This window comes from Typopeltis vanoorti, chromosome 23 (assembly GCF_054136105.1).
Source record: "Typopeltis vanoorti isolate ZY-2024b chromosome 23, IOZ_Tvanoo_1.0, whole genome shotgun sequence".
Taxonomy (NCBI): domain Eukaryota; kingdom Metazoa; phylum Arthropoda; class Arachnida; order Uropygi; family Thelyphonidae; genus Typopeltis; species Typopeltis vanoorti.
This window is the reverse complement of record NC_143571.1, coordinates 50,527,361-50,541,111: the sequence shown is the minus strand read 5'-3', so window position 1 is coordinate 50,541,111 and position 13,751 is coordinate 50,527,361. Positions and strand designations below refer to the sequence as shown.

Genomic DNA, 13,751 nt, shown 5'->3' with positions numbered 1-13,751 from the left:
CTGCAAGAATAACAGATAATCCCAATTCACTTTTGATCCTTCCTTAGTCCTTCCGAGTATATAATGACGATATTTGTTTACTAGACAATTCGTTCCATTTAGTTTTTCGTTCCTTATCTAAGCTTTAATTCCCGAAAAATTTGCGCATACTGGAAAATGAAGTAATCATAACTAGCTTTCATCAAAATCCTTTTTTTTTCTTTCTCTTTTTTTTTTTTTTTTTTTTTTTTTTTTTTTTTTTTTTTTGCCTAAACTAAGTTCACAAGTTGCAAGCAAATTTTCATGCGCCTTTTCAAAATCATTTTGAAAGAGCCAAAAGGCAGGAAACTTGCATTGCTCAAATAGTAGTTATATTTTCTAGTATACCTCGCTGAAAATAACGGCCGAACTTATCTTTGGCATCCAGAAGCTTCTACAGCAACAATGTTGCCAGCCGGCCTGGTTGGCCGAGTGGTTAGTGTACCCGCTCTAGAACCAACAGGTGGCGGGTTCAAATCCTGCCGTGGGAATGGGTGTTTGTGATTGTCTTTAGGTGGAAGATGAATTTCATCACCTGGTGCAAGAAAGCTTTCCCGCTTATTGGAGGCCTGAAGTGGCTGACAAAGTTCCATGTTAACTCTCTAGAGCAGGTCTTCCGGACACTGTAAAAATAAATAAAAAAATTACAAAAAAAAAGTTTTAAATTGACAAAAATGGAAAAAATCTTTAGGCCATCCACGGTACAAATGGACTATAGGTATAGTAATAATCTTTCGTGGGTGGTAACCACATAAAAAATAAAAGAAGAAAGCCAATCTTCTTACTCTCCCTCCGTTCCCCAAAGCCTACACTGATGGTCGGAGATATCCAATATTTTCAGTATTTACGAGCACCGAAGTCATCTTTGAGGATGAAATAAGTACCACTATATATTTTCAACACATAAGGAAATCGATTGGAGACATTCATATCTGTACACCGGAGATAAAGGGCACTATGTCCATTTTTTTAAGGAATTGAATTTTAGGTATATTTAATTTTTGGTATATTTCGCGCTCTTTTCAGTTGTGCAAAGCACTATCTCCTGTGTGTAATAATAAGTGGATTAGCCAGTTGGAAAGGGCACTATGCGCCATCATGGTATCGAGGTAAAGAGCACTAAGTGGACAAGTAGTCGTTTACTTCGGATGCGTAAAAAGATGGACATAGTGCCCTTTACCTTTGATGTACAGATATAAAAAAAGGGACTGTTCTGCGTATGAGCATTTTTGTATACCATTCATTATCATAATTGCATCTGAAGCCATTTCGGGCATACGTAGTGTACAAAATTTTGTTTTGCTTAATTTGCCATTAAAAATAATACGACAAAAAATTTAATCTTTATTCTATTTACCAAATTCCTTTAAGTAGGGGAGAAATTAATATAGTTTCGTTGCATAAAGAAATAGATAAATTACAATAAATTTTTTTTAAAAAAAGAGGAAGAATGTCATTTCTATTCATTCTGTGGATAAAACAGAATGCAGCAAAAAATAAACCAGTTTGGATAAAACTGGTTGAAGAATGAAAATGATTAAACGACAGTAGTAGGGTGGTCACTAGTGACAAGATCAAGATAAGATAAGGAATCGTGACGTGATTGGTTGATGACGTCATTGTGTGCATGGCTTCATGGGTATGGAATGTTTGGAATTTCCCTGTGGGCAACTGTGTCACTGGCTTCAGCTCTTGTGTTTTGGTTCGCGTATGGGGTTATGGGTGATGGTAGAGATAAGGATTCGTGTTGTGATTGGTGGTGCACTAGTGACAAGATGAAGATCAAGATAAGATAAGGAATCGTGTCGTGGGTGTGTGTGTGTTGTTTTCAGAAGTAGATAAGTGACGTCATGTTATTTGTAAATAAATGTCATTTGTTATTTGTAATAAGTGACATTGTTGTTTTGAATGGAAAAGGGAGATATATTAGAGATAAGGATTCGTGTTGTGATTGGTGGTGCACTAGTGACAAGATGAGGATCAAGATAAGATAAGGAATTGTGACGTGAATGTTTGTTGTTATGAGATGTAGATAAGTGACGTCATTTGTTAGTTGTAAATAAGTGACGTTATTGTTTTGAATGGAAAGGGAGATATATTAGTGTATAAGTAATGGTGTTGTCATTGGTGTACACTTCTGACAAGATCAAGATAAGATAAGGAATCGTGACGTGAAAGTTTGTTGTTATTGATTTTGGAATTTCGCAGGGGCCCTTGTCTGTCAGAAATATCACGTGATGTTTTTGGTTCGTTCATTGCCTTGTGGGTGATATTTAGAGATAAGAATCGTGAAGTTATGTGTTTGGAAATTCACAGTTTCGAGGTTTTCTGAATAATTTAATTATATGCTATGTCACTCAAACATACATTTTTTTTCCCTTTTATAGATGGTTGTACTAATTTTCCAATACATTTTTAGGTATTTCTTTCCTGTTAAACGGTGGGATTCTTAGAGTAAGTCGCGATGGCGGCAGTGTAATAAGCTATTCGAGCTTTTCTGAATAATTAATTATATACTTAAAATACCTGTCCTTAAACACACACACACACACACACACACACACATTAATGGGGGGGGGGGGGTGGGGGGGGGGGGGGGTGGGGGGGGGGGGGGGTGGGGGGGGGGGGGGGTGGGGGGGGGGGGGGGTGGGGGGGGGGGGGGGTGGGGGGGGGGGGGGGTGGGGGGGGGGGGGGGTGGGGGGGGGGGGGGGTGGGGGGGGGGGGGGGTGGGGGGGGGGGGGGGTGGGGGGGGGGGGGGGTGGGGGGGGGGGGGGGTGGGGGGGGGGGGGGGTGGGGGGGGGGGGGGGTGGGGGGGGGGGGGGGTGGGGGGGGGGGGGGGTGGGGGGGGGGGGGGGTGGGGGGGGGGGGGGGTGGGGGGGGGGGGGGGTGGGGGGGGGGGGGGGTGGGGGGGGGGGGGGGTGGGGGGGGGGGGGGGTGGGGGGGGGGGGGGGTGGGGGGGGGGGGGGGTGGGGGGGGGGGGGGGTGGGGGGGGGGGGGGGTGGGGGGGGGGGGGGGTGGGGGGGGGGGGGGGTGGGGGGGGGGGGGGGTGGGGGGGGGGGGGGGTGGGGGATCCGCAATTGTTTAAGACGACAATGACAGATGTGTGTCACATTTAACATAAACATAACAATTGCTCGTATGTTTTTGGTAAGCGTAATTCTAATACTGAATAGTTTTTTTTTTTCCATAAGAATAATCATAGGGTATATATTAGAGTATCAACATGGATACATTAGCGATTTTTTATATCTAATATGTATATATGTGTGTGTGTGTGTATGTGTGTTTAAGGACAGGTTTTTTAAATATATAATTAATTATTCAGAAAAACTCGAAACACGAGAGCCATCACGACTTTCTCTAAGAATTCCCACACTTTAACAGGAAAGAAATACCCAAAATGTATTGGAAAATTAGTACAACCATCTATAGAAGAAAAAAAAAACTGTATGTTTGTGTGATATAGAATATAGTTAAATTATATACTTAAAATTTAGTTTAATATAGTTTAATTATGAATATAGTTTAAATCTGAATATAGTTTAATTATATACTTAAAAAACCTGTTTAAGGACAGGTTTTTTAAGTATATAATTAATTATTCAGAAAAACTCGAAACACGAGAGCCATCACGACTTTCTCTAAGAATTCCCACACTTTAACAGGAAAGAAATACCCAAAATGTAATCTCATACGCGAACCAAAACACAAGAACTGAAGCCATTCACACACTTGCCCACATGGAAATTCCAAACTCATGACGTCACTCACAATGACGTCAGGAAGACACACCCACTTTCGTTATCTTATCTTGATCTTGATCTGGTCAGAACCGTCAGCCCTACTACTGAGTCAGTATTAAGATCAATGGATCCAAGAAAAATTCCTGGAGAGGACGGAATAACCAATGATGTACTCCTAAGAGCGTTTGTCGAATTCCCAGAATTCATAACAGTTTACAACGAATGTCTAAAAAGAAAGCGATTTTCTTTAGTATGAAAATCCTCTAAAATTATACCTATAATCAAAGCAGGAAAAGAAACATCTGACGAAATTAGCAAAAACAGTCATCAGTCTCATAAATGTTGCGGGTAAGATACTAGAAAAGTTCCTAATAAACCGAATAATGCACTGTCTACTCAAGAAACCTATTAAGCAGCAATCAATATGCATTTAGACCCCAATCAAGCACAGTAGAAGCAATTATGGAGATTAAAACTTAACAGAAGACAGTCTACGGCTAAGAAAATACTACTGACACTCGATCTACAAGGAGCCTTTAGTGTTGCGTGGTAGCCAAAAAACCTACTCTACATTAAAAAAATTATTTTACAGACAGAAGAGCAACTATGGCATTAAAAACCACAGACGTAAGGAAAGAAAACAAACGAGTCTGTCCACAAGTTTCCTGCTGTGAACCAGGTTTCTGGAAGATCCAGTACAACTCAGTAATAAGACTTCCTTTCACTTCTGAAACAAAAATCACACCTTTCGCTTTATGCGATAATAATGAATTGGGGACGCGACGGATTAAAGTTAGAAGTAACGGCCAACGACGAATTCTTTAAAATTGCAGACTGGCCAAGCTAGAAGAAAGTTACCTTCAATAGAACCAAGAGTAAAGTGCTCCACATCTCACATAAAATAATTAAAAAAACCTGTAACGGTCTTCCCCAAAGGGAAGTTATGAAGTAGCCACAGAGCTAAAATACCTAGGAGTAACAATAGATGAAAAATTTATCTTCAGCAAGCACGTCTCATATATTGCCGCAAAAAGCTGACAAATAGTAATAAAAATCTTTTTTTTTTTTTAAATCCACAGTTTATTATCTTTCAAAGAAATTACATGAGTGTAGGATACACTCTGTTAAATGTTATTAAAATTATTACGATTAAGAAAATATAATACTATAACTGATGTTAAAGTTAATAATCCTAAAAAAAATTACAATTACAGTTGTACATTAAAACAGTTAAACAGCTGTTGCATTTTGTCGTTTTAATTTCTATTAAAAATTTTTTTTTCGTTTATTTTTATTCATAATTTACATTAACAGTTCCTTTTTTTTTCTTAACATGCAGTAGATAATGCTAAATGCATTCATTTCACTTTTCACAGTAGTTTTTTAATTCAACTACAATGAACAATGAAACTTCACAATTCTGTACTAACCATTCGTACAATAATAAAAATAAGCCAAGCCAACAAGGATAAAGGGTGGATTATGCCAACGAGCGCTAAAAACAATATATTATTATTACGTGATATTTTCAGGGAGTCCAAGGGGCTCATCGAGGGAGGGCACCTACTCTAGAATTCTCTATCTCTACCACTCAATCGTAACTACCATCATCATCTACACCAACACCTTGTACCTCCCACCACCACTGGTATTTTCAGACATCCATGCCCACGGCGGTATTCGAACTTGCAGCGTTTTGGCTGGAGAGAGCAGATACATTAACCACGCGGCCAACCAGGCCTGCATGTTCGCTTCACTACATCAGGTGGCCTCGAACACCAAAGAGTATCAAAAACCAAGATTTCACTTTCCCTTTCCAAATATATATATATATATATATGCGAATTCATTTTTACTCGGTTGGAATATTATGAAAAAGTTTTAATGACTGTTACCGAGAGATAAAATGATGACAAATATATTTAAAAAGATACTACTAGTTTACTAGTTTCGTTGAATAGATCAACATCCTCAGGTATCACAATCAAAGAAATATATTTTAAAAAAATTACAGAGACTTAAAATTGTAATAACAGAACAAGTAGAAAAAGACAGTAGCGGGTTTGAAAAAAAAAAATGCGAGTACGAGTTCCAAACAAACGTATACTACTCGCTGTCGCCAGTGCGCCAGTACTGAACAGAAGCAACGTGTGCGTCAGAGAGATTGTAACTCAGGCTGTTGTTGATATGAGAGAAAGCCAGAGAAATTTCCCTGGATTCGACAATCTTTCTTTCGAGTTCATCAGAGCACACATGGATGTTAGCAGTTTGAGTCCAGTTTACAATGTGCTGGCGGCCTTCGTCTGAGTTAGCTGAAAAGAGAACGTGGCTAGAGAGAGCGCTAGTTCTAGTCCTGTAATAGGAGATATCTCTACGGTGTTCATCCAAACGTAGAAGGATGGATTTGACAGTCTGCCCATAGTATGACTTTACACAATCACACAAAATCTTGTACACTCCTGGAAACTGAGTAGGAAGATGTTTCTGTTTATGTTTGCTAAGTAATGAACGAAGTTTTGGAAGCGTAGTGAAGCAAGTTTTGAAGTTAAATTTCTTGAGAATCTTGGCCAGTTTTGGTGAGAGAGAGCTGATGTAGGGCAAGGAGATGACGGCTCTTGGGGAAGAGAGATCTTCAGAAGTAGTTGAATGCCTTGGGGAAAGAAATTTGTCAATTTTCTTTGGAGAGAAACCATTGTTAATGAAAGTTTTTTTAAGAAAAAGGAGTTCATTTTTAATTTCTGTTTCTTCTGTAAGTAATGATTTGGCTCGGTGAGCTAAGGTGGAAATAATATCACATTTTTGTGGGGGATAGTGATGGGAGGAAGCATGAAGGTATCTATCAGTATGAGTAGGCTTTCTAAAAATTTAGAATTTAATGCTCTCAGCACATCTGGAAAGTTTGAGGTCTAAAAAGGGAAGGCAGTCATCTGATTCCAGTTCGAAGGTGAAAGATTTTTTCATGGCACTTGTTTAGGTGGTCTAAAAATAAATAGAGGTTATTTACACCGTCTTCCCAGATGAGTAAAATATCATCAATATAGCGGTTCCAGACTTTTGGTTTAAAGTGAAAGGAATTAATAGCTTTTTCTTCAAAGTGGCCAGACAAGTGTTTTTGACAAGTGGCCAGTGTCAAAACAGAACTTATCCATAGGTAATACTTCGAATTAATTAATTTTGCCAATAACATTAACTTCCAGTCGTTGTAATGTAACATAAATTACTGATATTGTGTAAATTATATAGTCTAAATATAATATTATTATTAAGAGAGACCTACAGTGAGTCAGGAACTCATCGAGGGAGGCCACATAATACACGCACCAGCTATCATATTTATTCTTGAATTCATTCACACTGCTTGCACTCATAACATCCAAAGGCAATCCATTCCAATCATGCACCATCCTCTGGGAGGTGCGTGATTGGAATGGATTGTCTTTGGATCTAGCCCTCACAACCTCCTTGGCGGCCTTCATTCTCAGCTTCCAATGATGCCCTCTCGTTCTTTCCCCACCCTCCATAAATTGAAAAATATAGTTCAATATAATATTCAATTCCATCAATTGAAATCTTGTATGATCCTTTCAGAAGTTTGTAAGTCTCAATCATATCACCCCTCCATCTCCTGTTTGCTAGTGTCTACAGTCCACAAATTCTCAATCTGTCTTCATAATCAGTATTCCACAATCCTTTAAAACTCTCCTTTGTACTCTCTCGTATATCAAAATCACAACGGAGACCAGACCTGTGCACAATAGTCCAAGTGAGGTCTTATCAAGGCCTTGTAAAGAGGCAAAATAACATCCTTATCTTTACATATGAACATTCTTTCAGCATTGAAATTATCGTTTGAGTTGTATTTGCAATCTTTTCCACATGGCCCCTAAACTTCAACTTCCTATCTATTAACCTCTAATATCCCTAACCTCATCAGTTTATTCTAGCCTAATCCCACCAAAATAATATTATATTGGTTATCTAATCATGCCGCAGTGAATGACTTTACATTTACTCACATTGAACTGACAAACATTTTCCCATGTCCACAATTCCAGCCTATTCAATCAGTCTGCAAGTACTGCATATCAGCATTCCTGATTATCCTACCTATCTTTGCATCATCACCAAATAACTGTATGTCGCTTGTCAAATCCTTCCCAATATAATATATACAGATTGAATAACAGTGGACCAAGCACTAATACACCACTAGTTACCTAAAACCTTGCAGATTCACATCCTGCATATACCAGTTTCTGATGTCTCTTCTCTCCATCAGCAATTCTCTTATCCACGCTAATAACCCAAATCCATCTTCTCCAATTTATGCAACAGTCTACCATACTGTATTCTGTCAAAGCTTTAGCAAAATCCAAAATTATCATGGTGTATCCATTCCCCTTGTCTAATTCAATGGTAACATTGTTATAGAATGTGAGGAAGTTACTAAAACATGACCTTCCCTTAGTAAACCCATGCTGTTCGTTGCAAAGTAGAGATTCACTATAAACCCATTTCTGAATGCGAATCCTAACTAACTTTTCCAAAATCTTCACCACCACTCCTGAGATACTAATTGGTCGATAGTTGAATACATTGGTCTTTGCACCACTCTTGTGCAAAGGAATTACCATACATTCTTTCCATTCCTGCGGAATTTTTTTCTGAGACTCCTATTAAAAGCCTGGTCAAAGGAATAGCCAGATCAGACGAACAATCCTTTAGCACACGTGCTGATATCCCATCAGTCCCCGTTGCTGAATTCTTATTCAATTTGTGCAACAGCTCTAATACCTCGTCCTCATATACCTACATTTCTTCATCTAGTGAAGAGGTAACAGTGGGCTCAATGTAGATTATACCAGATTGATAGCTTTTAACAAAATGAGCACTCATTAATTGAACAATTTCTTCTGCATCTGTAACCCTAACACCGTATGGATTTAGAAGAATTATTCTTTCATATTCATTCTTGTGAGCTGTCTTTAGCACGCAGAGCCAGTTTCTTTTCATGCTCAGACTTTGCTATCCTTACAACAGTTATGGCAATTCTAGCCTGCTGCTTATAACGTTCATAATGGACGTTATCCATATGCGCACGGTATTCCTTCCACATCGTCATTTTCTTACGAATCTCTTGCTTAATAGGATTACACATCTATTTGACTCCTACTCTATTTATTTTTCGAACTATCGCGACACATTCTGATATCGCATCATTCAAGTGTTATTTCAATACTTCTCCTGCACTGTCGATATTCTTTCCATCCAGCAACTGATCCCATTCCACTGAACTCGGTATACCCCTCAGTTGGTCATAATGTATTGCTTTGTAGTTCAGCATGTGACTTTATCTGAATGAAACATTAATAAAATTAGTCACTTCCCATTTGAGTATCACATGATAACTGTTGCCAACCGGAGGCAGAATAGTTACATCTTTAACTGAAACGATTCCTGACAATATAATGAAATCTAACACTCTTTGTCCTCGAGTTCCTTCTGTTTGAGGAAATTGTCCCGCAACAGCTCAATAAATGCATTTTCATTCTTCTCATGAGATTCTGCTGCTACGCAATCAATATTTGGCTAATTTAAGTCTCCCGTTATGATTACTGGAGCCTGTGTAGCTCAGTGGATGTGGCGTTTGCACACCACAGTACTTGACCGCACGAAGGAAGAGTTTGTTTCGAATCTAGTCGTCGACTACAGGAAATTTTTCTAAGCCTTTTTTCGACCGGTTCCTGAGTCTGTCGATCTCTGGCACAGGCAAGCGGGTTTTTTTTCCCGGAAACTCGGGTTTTTAGTCCCGTAAACTCAAGAAAATAGACCGTAGAATCCACATTATTTCAGACATTAAATATTGTGGTAGGGTTAGGGATCGCGAGATGGCGACACTTGTTGAGCCGTCTCTCTTCATTGCGTGCCGCTTAATTAGTGATAGCCTTGGGCCAGTGGAGATTGAACTGCCCACTCACTCTCCAAAAGTTAGATAGGGCTACACGAACTCTTCTATTCCCTATATACAATACGTTTAAACGAATAAAAATACGTTTGCTGATTTTTTTTTATTATGATTACTCTTTTCGTGCTCATCTTTTCTATTTGATGATGCATTTCTTCATCACTAGCAACCGATCCACCAGGTCTGTAACAACACTCCGCTATGTAATTGATCTTGTTAAATTCTTAAACCTCACACGAGATGGCTTCAAACTCAGTGCCACATGAAATATTGTTAGTAATAGTACTACAATCATAGGTCTCAACTCTAACCGGATTCAAGTCATCCGATATCATTAACAACACCCCGCTCCTCTCCTATCCTCTCTATCCTTCCTACAAACAGTGTGCCCTTGACACTCGATACCAGTTAGCATGTCTAATTCTGATAGCCAGGTCTCACTAATACCTGCAATCTGAGGTCGCAACATATTGACTAAGGCAACAAACTCCATCCCTTTGTTTCTGATACTCCTAGCATTCGTGTACAGACATAATAATCTACCTGTTTTTCCTTTTGTATTGTCTTGTCTGCAGTCTGCCTAACACAGTTTGATAAGTTGCAGATCTCCATTCTCTAATGCAAGTAGACACCTTTGCACACGTTTGATGAGTCCGAACCGGACGAACACAAACCCCAAAATCGTTCTCTCCTCTCAACATTTCCATGGCAAGGCCCATTCGCGTCATGTTATATAACACAGTTATATAACATGGTCGTTCATACACTCGCATTCGCACATACCTCCCTTTATAATTTAGTTTCCCTGACTCTCTGTGTTAGGCCTCATACCAGTTATTAGTTTCTCCAGACTTTTCATCATTAACAAATAGATGTATATCTCATATCAAATCCTTCCCAATAATATTAATATACAGATTGAATAACAATGGACTATTAGATATCTGTCAGTTATCCATCCTCTTATCTATGCTAATAGTTTATAATCCAGTCCTATATTCTCCAATTAATGCAAGTCTTCCCTGCTGTATTCTGTGAAAAGCCTTAGCAAAATCTAAAGCATCAGTGTATCCATTCCCCTTGTCTAACTCAGTGATAACATTATTATAGAATGTGAGTAAGTTGCTAAAATGTGACCTTCCCTTAGTAAATCCATGATGTTCATTGCAAAGTAGAGATTCTCTGTCATTCCTTTTCTGAATGCGAGCCCTAACCAACCTTTCCAACATCTTCACCACCACTCCTGAGATACTGATTGGTCGATAGTTGGATACATCGGTCTTTGCACCACCCTTGTGCAATGGGATAACCATACATTCCTTCCATTGCTATGGAATCTTTCCTGTTCTGAGACTCGGATTATATAGCCTGATCAGAATAGCCAGTTCAGCTGACCACTCTTTTAGCATCCGTGCAGTTATTCCATCAGGTTTTATTGCCGAATTTTTATTTAGCAACAAGAACTAAATAGTAAGCAATAAATAATACAGTGGGGATGTAATAACACCCCACTCTGTATTTGTTAGCACTATCTCCCACCAGATGGCTTCAAACTTACTGCCATGTGAAGAATTGTTACCAGTATTACAATCATAAGTCTCAACTCTAACTGAATTCAAGTTATTTGATATCATTAGCAGTATGCCCCCCCCTCTCCTCTCCTATTCTCTCTATACTTCCTAAAAATACTGTACTCTTTGCACTCGATACCAGTTTGTACAATAGTGCAATGGGAAAACTTGACGTTATAACCAGCTCATCAATGGCATGTTTTATGGATAGAGTCGCCATTCCAAATAGCATCCTTCTTTTTATAATCCACTTTGCTTTCCAGATTTTTGTTACTACGCACTAACTTACCTGATTCCGTGTTTTGTTTTCCATTTTGTTGCTGAACTTTTTTATTCTTCCTGTATTCCTTTAAATGCCACTCGACTTTCAATAGTTCTGTCGTAGTCTGTCTAATCATCTGCTTTAGCCTAGCGATCTCGGAGGTTAAATTACTGTATTTTCAATATCCTCTTTAGTGGAGAGAAAACCTTCTTGCTCACCACTTCGCTGTTTTTGCTAGCGTTTCCTCTTTCCTGCGTTTTTGGCGCCATTTTACACATGTATTTAATATTAAAGCATTGCAATAAAAATTGTTATAAAGATAAATACTCTAAAAACACGAAAATCTAGCTTAATATACTATAAAACTCAAATCTTCTAGTGAAAGAACACACACACACACACACACACACACATAAAAATCACCATATTTACACGAGCTCTAAATTACACCGACCATTCACAATATAACCTCGAACCCAAAAAATGTATGTATATGTAAGTACACATGCATCAATGATTGGTGCAGTTCAATGCTGCATGACGAGGGAATTGTTATAGAACAAGATGGTTTTCCGTTAACTTCCTTGTAAACAGTATTCTGTTTGCTAGACATGTTTGTTCACGCTGCAGGTTTGCTGTTTTAAGGGACGCAAATTCCACTTTCCGGAAGGGAGAAAAAAACCTCCACACCGAATGAGATAGGTTAACTCGCCCTTGAAATGTCCTGATACACATGCTTCGTGTCGTAGACGGGATTCCAACCGAGGTATTTCCAACCAAATTGAAAATAATTGAATAACTATAGATGAAGTTAAATTATGTAATTTTAGTTTTTTTTTATTATAATTTATAAAACTTTTCATATAATTTACAACATTTAATTTTAGCATTTCATCACAATATAATTGTGATTTTTGAAAATTTGCCAAATACTGTTTAGTTGTCGAAAATAATTTAATAAAATATTATTAAATTCATTTCTTTTGCAATTAGTGCTGTTATTTATTCAGCCAGCATATAATACATTATTTATTCATGCTGCTATTAATTATTAATTAATTATATATTACTCTCCTGTAATGTGAATAGTCAGCATGTGACTACATGCCCGTAGCCACATCCACTTACTGATAAAATGGCTTAATGAATTCATCATTTATTACATTTGAATCTGCTTAAAAAGTCGTTTTCAGTTAATGAATTTTTGCTTAATTTCAACAATGCTCTACTAAACAGGAACTAATGAATTGGAAGTAATAGTTAATTTGAATACATCTAGATGGCGTTTATCGATATTATATTTAAATTTGCGTATAAATCCATCATTTCTTCTTCTTCTTCTGCAGCTTCTCCCACTTAAGTGGGGTCACTGTTGATAATGAGTCTCCTCCACACCTTCCTGTCTTGGGCTGTCACCTCATCAAAGTTCTTCATCTTCAAGTCCTCTTCTACCAGCTCCCTCTATCTCTTCTTTGGCCGCCCACGCTTCGGCCTTTCTTGCACATCCATCTGCATGACCCTTCTTCCCACATATTCGTCCTCCCTCCTCATCACATGACCAAACCTTCTCAACCTTGCCTCTTGTATTTTTGCTCCTAAGTTCGTAACTTTCACTGTTTCCCTGTCAGTCATTTCTCAGACGATCCTTTCTGGTCACACTGCACATCCACCTAAGCATTCTCATCTCTGCTACTTCCATCCTACTGATGTTATTTTTCCTCAGGGCCACAGTTTCTATAGCATATATCATAGCTGGCCTCACTACTGTCCTATAGATTTTGCCTTTCAGATTGATCGGCACCCTCTTATCGCATAACACTCCAGCCATCTCCCTCTAGTTCCTCCAACCCGCTTGTATCCTGCATCCCACTTCCTTCTCAGCTCCTCCATCTTCTTCCACTGTTGAACCTAAGTATCTAAGGTCTCTCACCATCCTGATGACATTTCCTTCCAGCTCCAGATCTGTCTTCTGTTCGCCGCCCACTGTGCAACACATATACTCAGTCTTACTTCTGCTCAGTTTCATACCTCTCTCTTCCAGTACTTTTCTCCATCTTTCCAGTTTAGTTCCCCTTCTTCTCTTGAATCTGCGCACACCAAGATGTCATCTGCATACAACATTGTCCAAGGTGCATCTTCTCTCACCTCCTCTGTTACGACCTCCACCACAATATTAAACAGCAACGGACTTA

At 38.8% G+C, this 13,751-nt stretch overlaps 1 protein-coding gene across 1 annotated transcript in view; it reads right to left on the bottom strand.

Annotated features, from left to right (window-relative positions):
- Window positions 1-612: 612 nt before the first annotated feature.
- LOC150093842 (amine oxidase [flavin-containing] A-like) overlaps window positions 613-13,751 on the bottom strand; it is a 166,888-nt gene continuing 153,749 nt past the window's right edge. Inside the window, exon 8 of the mRNA XM_090412535.1 lies at window positions 613-641. Within this exon, the coding sequence (XP_090268661.1) occupies window positions 613-641 (29 nt within the window). The remainder of the gene's footprint in view (window positions 642-13,751) is intronic.